This window comes from Myzus persicae, unplaced genomic scaffold (assembly GCF_001856785.1).
Source record: "Myzus persicae strain clone G006 unplaced genomic scaffold, MPER_G0061.0, whole genome shotgun sequence".
Classification (NCBI taxonomy): Eukaryota; Metazoa; Arthropoda; class Insecta; order Hemiptera; family Aphididae; genus Myzus; species Myzus persicae.
The window spans coordinates 660634-669931 of NW_019104300.1; the positions used below are offsets into that span (position 1 = coordinate 660634).

A 9298-nucleotide genomic window follows, 5' to 3' on the forward strand; every position below is an offset into this window, starting at 1 on the left:
TGTTGTTTATAAAATGATTCTTGAATAAAGTTGAGTTTATTTTGTAATCATAATATTTATTATGACTTTAATTTTATTAAGTTGGTTTCTTATTTATTTAATATAATCTTTTATAAATTGTTTATGTATAGGTATATAATATCTATAATCATTTCTGGATTCTAATCTTACTTAATGGAATGGGAAAGGAATTTATTGTTACCTATCTACTTTTATTAATCAGTTTATTAAAAAATAAAATGCAGTGTGACAAATGATGTAACAAAATATACTGATAATAATTGATTATATATTTGTTTTGATTTTAAACTACTCAGTATCTCAATATAATATGAATTAATTAAATGTGTTTCTAAAATTATAATAAATTAACTTTTTAAGTCATCCAAGTAATTACAAGTTTGTCTTATACAGTTAAATAAAAACTAAAACTTTAAACAATAATTAAAAAAAAAAAAAATGTAGTGGGTTTTATTTTATTGTAATTTATTTTAAACAATTATGTGATTTATTAAAATTATTAAAGATTTGCTTTTGAACACTTCGCCAACTTCAAATTTTCTCTTAGTTGTTTACCTAAGTCACCATCAATTTGAGTGAAATGATAAATTGCTTTTTCCTAAAAATAAAAATAACATAAAATAAACAATGCTATAATAATAGAAATTTATGTTCACAATAAATTATGCTAATAAATAAGTAGTTACTTGTAGAAAATCAGCAGCATGTTTTAAGTTATCTGTTATATTTTCAACCAATCTAGTTTGTTCATCTTTAGGCAAAACGTTTCTATAAAGTAAACCTGCCTGTGTATAATTATCATCATTACTTGAATCATACCTGTGAAAAAAAATTGTTCAATTAAATAAATATTAAATTATTTGAACATTTTTAATAATATAAATAATTGTATTTTCATACTTGGCAACAGCACCAGAAACATTAAATGACGACATTTTAAAGTGAGGTTGCTGTTCTGGTCCAGAAAAACTATTGGGATAATAGTTTGGTGCAGACCCTTGATTATCATAAGCTTGAGGTCCATCACGTTGATAATTGGTAACTTTTGAACGGTACGGACAATTTACAGGCAACTGCAAATAGTTAGGTCCTAAGCGATGACGATGTGTATCACTATAAGAAAACAAGCGCGCCTAAAATCCAAAAATAAAACAGGTATACAATATGATATACAATATGACACCAGAAAAATAATATTAATAAAAAATGTAATATAATAACCTGAAGAAGTTTATCAGGACTAGGTTCAATACCAGGCACCATGTGCGCTGGGCTGAAAGCAATTTGTTCAATATCAGCAAAATAGTTAGTGGGGTTTCGATTCAACACTAGTTTGCCAACTGGTATTAATGGATAATCAGTATGTGACCAAACTTTTGTAATATCAAAAGGATTGAATTTATTAGCATCAGCTTCTTCAAATGTCATCACTTGTATATAAAGCGTCCAAGTAGGATGCTTTCCATTAGCAATAGCATTGAATAAATCACGGTTTGAATAATCTGGGTCATCAGCAGCAAGATCACGAGCTCTTTTAACATCCAAATTTTTAATACCTTGATCAGTCTAAGAACAATTGGTGAAAAACGTTTTATTACATTTATTATTATATATTTATTTGATGATATACCAAATATTTATAAATAGGCTATTATTTTTAATACCTTGAAATGAAATTTAACATAAACTGCCTCATCACTAGCATTGACCATTTTAAACGTATGAGATCCGTAACCGTTCATATGACGATATCCATCTGGGATTCCACGATCTGAGAACAGTATCATCACCTGGTGTAATGATTCAGGACGAAGTGTCAAAAAGTCCCAAAACATATTTGCATCCTAAAAATAATTTTAATATAATTAATACTTATCACATTGTATAGGTATTAAATTGTACAACCTTTAAATGGGTAACTGGATTTCTCTTTTGGGTATGAATAAAACTTGGAAATAAAATTGGATCCCTTACAAAAAATATTGGCGTGTTGTTTCCAACTAAATCCCAAATTCCATTTTCAGTATAAAACTTTACAGCAAAACCTCTTGGGTCTCTAAACAAATCATAAAAATATGTACCATAATTTTTTTTTTTTTTTAAGGCTTCAAATACATCGTTTATTAGCCTGCTCATGTACCATTATATATTATATCATATAACATAATAAATGTATACATACAACATACATCATTATAGATTTAGTAGATTATTATTTATCTATTTTTTTAGTACATAGTCAAACTTTTAAAAAATATATAAAACTAACCAATTGACCTATTCAATTATTTTAAATTGTAATAAATATAATTCTTTTACAAGAATTTCATTAAAATGGTCAAATGTTTGTATTAAATAATATCAAAACTCAAAAGTATTCAATATATGTACTTAATTATGCAAGTAGGTACGTAAGTATGTAATTATATAAGTAGCTGTAGGAACATGATTTAGCACAATCTGTTCAGCCACTTAGGGAGTCGTATACATATTGTATAGTTTATAACAAGTACCTAACAGTATCAGCTGATCCACTCTCTCCACCAACAGTTGAAAATCTTACAGCAACAGGAGTTTGTTTTCCTATGCTTGAAAATACATCAGCCTTACAGTATTTTGAAATATCGTGTGTTACTTCAAAGTAACCAAATGCACCTAAAATACATTTTATTTTATTTTAAATGTAAATAATATATAATTAAAAGTAATTTTAACCTCCTCCTTTTGCATGAACAACTCGTTCTGGAATACGTTCACGGTCAAAATGCGAAATTTCATCTAGAAGGGTATGATCTTGTATCACCAGTGGCCCATTAACTCCAGCTTGGATTGAATTAGTAAGATCATCAACTGGCGCACCATTCCCAGTCCTGATAACTCCAGTATTCTGAAACATAAAACCAATAGGTAACCATATAGTTATTATTAATTAATGAGTAAAAAATAAAAATAAATTTTCACAATCAAATAGAAAAAAACGAAATAGTTGATAAACATTTACATTATAAACAATTTATTTACAGAAATCACTAATCAAATTATTTTCTGAAATTTTCAAAAATGATACTATTTTCAACCAAGCATTTTACAATCGTAAGGGTAGGAGTGTAAGACTCCATTCAATTATTTGAAAATTGTTTTTGACACATAGCAAAAATAAAGCACGAACGTAATACTTAAATATTATAAAATAAAACTTAAAGTAGTCAAGTATTGAGTTTTTATAAAATAAAAACCCGGGTGACTTGCTCTGCTGTGCCTGTATAGAAGCCTTGGAAGGTTTAGATCTGTATTCTATGGTAAGTACATTGTCATTTAATAAGTATTAAGTTTCGCTAATGGATGTGATAAATATAAATTAAATGATAAATAGCTGAATTTTGAAAATAGGTACCTACATCGTATAAGAAAAACAAATTTCATTGGAAACGATGCTCGAAGTGTCCAGCTTTTTACTTTTTAAGGATATTTTATCATTTATCACAATATACGATAATATGACGTAGGAATAAACCAATTTTTTATGAATATTATTAATTATTGTTATAAACTAACAAGTCAGAATGGAATGAATAGATTTGTAGTATAAATAGTCTAAAATTAATCTAAATATTTTTTAAATGCCATTGTGTATATAAAATAATAGTAAACCTACATATTAAGCGATTAATATTCTAATAAAACTGAATTTCAAATGAATAAAAAAAAATTGTATTTTTAAATTTTTTAAATTTAAGAACTACTTATGAAAAACCTTGTATTCAATTTTCAAAACTAAACTACAAAAAGTGAACATTTTATACATTTTTATCAGTCATCTAGAAAATAATTTGAAAATTTTCGTAATTTTGTCAAAATGTGAACTTTAGTTGCATAAAAAAACAAATCGTGGTTACCTAAATGTATTTTTTTAATTGTATTATTTATATATACTATATAGCTATATAAGAATAAATTATATGGGATCTTATACAAATGTTCGAACTTCTCGACCTAAAGAGATAAGATATTTATCAACACAAAAATAGAAAAATTCTAAGTTTCAAAATTTAAATTGTCAACAAATAGCCTAGAAAAATTCCAACTCTTTTGAAAAATGGAATTGAGTATAAAAAATGATAATTTTAGTAACATTAGAATTGTACAACATATGACATTGCCGACAGTGCCTAACGATTTTTTTTTGTTAATATTAAATAGGTAATGATTATAACTAATTATTTGTCTATTAACTATAGCAGTTTATGTATAATTTAATTAGGTACTTAATAAAATACAATGTACCTATTACATTTTGTATTATCTTCATGTGTTGACGTCTTGTCTTAACGCATAATATACAAAAATGTAAAGCAATTGTGGAACCAACAGTTTGTTGTGTTGTTAGCTTAAATATTAGAGTAAATTGACCTATTATCAAACTTAGATTTAAGAGCATTATTTATGTTTTCTCATGGGTTTTTAATGATATTTTAATTTTTAAGTGAATTATGAAAATTGTTTTTTTTTAAATACCTATTAATACTTTTCATTCTCATAATATCATAATATAACTCACATTAAATTTAAATATTGAAGTAAAAATCCAACTAAATATTACATAGAAAATCTTATTTTAAGTTTGATAATATAGATGAATAACTAACCAGTAACCGTAACGACATATACAACACAGAATTGGAACCGCCGACAGGACATTTTGCTATATTGTGTGTATAATTAGATACATATTATAATTATTATAATTTAAAATATTCCTCAAGTCAATACCGGTGAATAAGTTAGTGGTATAGTTTTAAATAAAGCTAGATATTTTTTATTAGTTTAATTTCGTATGTAGTTCAAGTTAATAGAATACAAACATTACAAATTACGAAGTGGTGGAAAATTGAAAATGCTTATGAATAACAATATTTTAAAACTGTTATTTTTCGTTAATCCAATTTTAACATTGAAATGTTATATCTATAAGCAAAAATTATACTTCAGTATATTTTAAAAATTTTAGGTTGCTATAAGCATAATATACAGTCAAAACTCTTTATAACGAATCTGAAGGGACCAAGAGATTTCTTTCGTTATAGAGTTTTCGTAATAGAGAGGGTTTAAAAAAAACAACATTTTAATTATTTATGTATAAAGGTATGTATGTATGTAATATTATATATCAAACACATCATTATTTTTACAAATAATGAAAGAATGTAATCGTTCTTGGAAATGTCGGCATTATTGCCGATTATTTTTATAGTTTATATATGTAATAGATACGATAACACGTAAATTGTATTATGAAACATAAAATATTGTTTCGTTATTGAGAGTGACTGATACGTTATAGAGAATGAATTGTCTAATGGGTTATATAGAAAACCAACCATTAATATGTAATGTTTACGCTATATAGAGTTTTTCGTTGTAAAGAGTTTCGTTATAAAGAGTTTTCATTGTACTCCCATTTTCCTTCATTTTTTTTTTCTATAATTTTGAAAATTACTGGAAATTTTCAATTTCTGACCCACTAAAAGTACCAACTATAGATCCAATTTGCTATTGGAAATCATCTTCAAAATTGAATATCTAAGCACACTTCAACTACAAAATGTGTACACTAGTACACACACTCAAATAAAAAATACATTCCATAGTAAAATCAATCCATAGGGCATAGGTTAGGTTAGGTACATTGTTCCGATCAGTATCTAAAACTTTTGAAATATTTTGAACATTTCATTCTATTTAGGTGATTTGAATTTAAATAATAGTTGTGTGTTTCAAGTTTCTACGATTAATTTATTTGAATAACAATAAAAATCGTTTGAGGAGAAATCAATATATTTTACGTTTTAAGCTTTGTAAAAACATTAAGTAGCTAATCTTGAAACAATAAATTTAATAAATTAAAAAAAAATTATTTTAAGTGTAAAAATGTTTAATGTAATTTAAACAACCTTAATATTGTCAAAATTTGAACTTCGATCACTCTAAAAGTCTTAAATATATATAGGGGACCATCATCACGCATATTGTGTTCTTCTCGTCAGTGGCGGAGCGAACTTTTTGAGTCTTTGAAGCCAATTGTACATTTTTAATATTTTTACCACCAACCATTCCCTTTATTACATCAAAATGATAATTTACTATGTCGAAGCTATGAAGCTATGAAGCAATTGCTTCAAATGGTATTATATCCCGCTGCCACTGTCCCCCGTCCACGGTTATCTAGATAACTGTGTCCCCGTCTCACAAACACGTAACAAAGCAAATTTAAGCAAAGCAGATCCGTTTTATTCAGTTAGTTTAAGAATTAGAGCGAATCGACCTATTATGAAACTTGACGGTAAGAACATTTCTGTGTTCCGTGTTGGATTTTTACGATAATTTAATTTTTAAGTGAATTAAGAGCATTTTTAATTTACGCTATACTATATATGCATAACTTGTTAAAAATTGAACTATCTTAAAAAAACAGATAATATTCTTACCATCAAGTTTCATAATAGTTCGATTCACTCTAATCCTTAAGCTAAGGGAATTAAACGTGATCTGCTGAGCGTTAATTTGCTATGTAGGCAAAAAGATCGGACAAAAATTAACTAGGTATATCGTAGTGAAGTATTGTAGTGATGATTATAGTTTTATTATATTGAGTAAAACAATTTAAAATGTATTCTTTGTTCTCTAACTTAAAAATGTACTACGTATCATCAATTATAATTTAAAATACCTACATATAAAATTATGAATTAACACGCAATTACCTAAATAGGTAATCAATGAATAATTTACAATTCAACGTCAACAACTCTTTTTATTCCATTATTATATATTTTATAATTATATTAAAATAAGGACATCTATACTATACATGGTAATAAATAATGGTTAATATGAATTTAGAATAACTTATAACTGATATTACCATATTAGAAAAATAATAAAGCTATTAAAAGTTATTTATATTATGGCTGAATAAGTGACTATTGAGTTGAATAATTATTATTGTGTTACAAGTTATAACTTATAAATATATATACAGTAGACGCCGCTTATAAGACTCACGGATATAAGGTTCAGTCGCTTATTAGACTCAAAATCGTCTGGAACGGACCGGACGTATCAAAATACATTAAAAAAAAAATCGGGTATAAGACTCAAAGCTTCGGTTATAAGACTCAAATTTCGTGAAATAAATAGTAGAAAATAGACTTTTTTGGTTATAATTTAGAAATAGATTAGTATTGAAAAATTAAATAATATTCGTGTTGATTAATCCTAGTTTCTGTTGTACCTTATAACGTATAATAATTTTTATCGCAGATAAAAGTTCACATTTATCGCAACGATTATCGTTATTATAGTGAGGTATCTGATTATCTGGCGGCTGCACAGTTATCGCAATTACGGGTACATAAATACACATACGTATATGCCATACGTAACCTTTATAATTTTTTATTAATGTATAATTTTTATAATATTTTTATATGTAATATTTACCTATTATAATTTTAGTTTTTTTATCAGGATTATTAAATTTATTCAATAATAAAGTATGCAATATGTAATATGTGTTAAAGTATTAAAATCAAAGCAAAATATGTAGTAAAATAAAATTTATAAATACGTAATTAATTTTTTTTTCCACTTCGCCTATAAGATTCATTCGGTTATAAGACTCACTTTGTGCTGGTCCCAAAGTGAGTCTTATAAGCGGCGTCTACTGTATATATATTTAAAAACCAAAGTCTTACCAATTATAATAGAAAATCAAAATTAGATTTAAATGACTGTAAATTATGTGTAAGGACACACAATATTTAGTTTATTATTTACAATTCTACAATATTAATTTTATAATTAAATATTCTAACTATAACCTGCAGCTATCGGTAAGCTAGCATTTTCTGAAATCTATTTTTAATTTCTATAATACTACGTATTTATTCAGTGTATATAATATTAGTTATTACACAATACATTTGTGTAAATATTCCTATTATAAGTTTTAATATATTAATATTATTATTGTACCTATAAGTTTAACAGTTGTGTAGTTACTACAGTCTACAAAAATAGCAATAATAATAATAATAGAAAAATAAAATTATTAAATCGTGATGAATGCAATATTAAAATTTCAATGGTATTCAAAATTCAAATACGTTCTTTTTGTATTATTTCTATACAAAAATAACTTGTAGGTTCAACATTTTGAAAAAATGAAATAACATCGGGCGTGGGGCACATATGTCCTGACTCCTTAAGTCCTAAGGCTATAGGTCAAGTATCTACCTCTAAACTTGATTTACTAGAAATACTTTTACTCCAATGATAATTTAAAAGAATCAAGGTTGATTTCTGACATATTATCACGATTCATTAATCACAAGCAATCAATATTACTCAAAATAAATTAAATCACTATTTAAAAAATTAAAAATAACTATAACAAATAACTAGGTTATAAAAAAAAGGAGTTGATTTATTTTTACCATGATTTTATCCCAACATTATTTCTTTATTACTAATGTTTATATCAAGAAAAGCAAGTTTTTTATTTTTAGTTTCAATTAGTTGTTTTAAAGATATCTTATATAGGTGCTTCCAAGGTTACTATCAGTTCTATTCATTATCCATTAACATTTAACGTGGGAACTAATATATACAAACAGTAAAAAACTGAACAAACATAAGAAAGGTCATTAAGTCATTTATTTAGTCTGGTTTTAAAATAGGACAGTGCAAGTAGAAATATTTTAATATTCATGTTCTTAAATCATTATTAACGATAAAATATAAGAAGAGTATAATTGTTGAACTTGAAACAATTCTAAATAATAATATTATATTTAAACAATGAAAACCGTTATGACCATTTGCCCATTTGTGAAATTAAAACAATATAACCTAATGTATGTAACTTAAAACCTCAGACTAGGATAGAATGTATCTAGTCCATATTTAAAACAATTATTTGTTGTAGGTTTAAAATATAAATGGCTTAACATTATAATTAAAGACCGGATTTATATGCATTTAAAATGTTAAAATATGCATGCAAATATGCACTTAAAAAGTTCTGAATATGCACTTAAAAATCATAAAACATGCAAAATAATTTTTGATTATTACAGCTTTTTATTTATGATAAAATTATAAAATCAAAACATTTATGACGAAAATATGCACTTAAATATCACAAAACATACAAAATAAATTTTTATTACCTATTACAGCTTTTTATTTATGGAAAATTTATAAAATCAAAACATTT

The 9298-nt window shown here is 25.5% G+C and overlaps 1 protein-coding gene across 1 annotated transcript in view; it reads right to left on the reverse strand.

The window, feature by feature from the left end:
* Positions 1-460: 460 nt before the first annotated feature.
* Positions 461-9298, reverse strand: part of LOC111041019 (catalase) — a 13622-nt gene continuing 4784 nt past the window's right edge. Inside the window, exons 2-9 of the mRNA XM_022325161.1 lie at positions 2737-2908; positions 2535-2676; positions 1927-2077; positions 1686-1865; positions 1243-1587; positions 922-1154; positions 708-840; positions 461-619 (exon numbers count right to left, since the gene is read on the reverse strand). Coding sequence (XP_022180853.1) covers positions 521-619; positions 708-840; positions 922-1154; positions 1243-1587; positions 1686-1865; positions 1927-2077; positions 2535-2676; positions 2737-2908 — 1455 coding nt within the window. The 3' untranslated portion in view covers positions 461-520. The remainder of the gene's footprint in view (positions 620-707; positions 841-921; positions 1155-1242; positions 1588-1685; positions 1866-1926; positions 2078-2534; positions 2677-2736; positions 2909-9298) is intronic.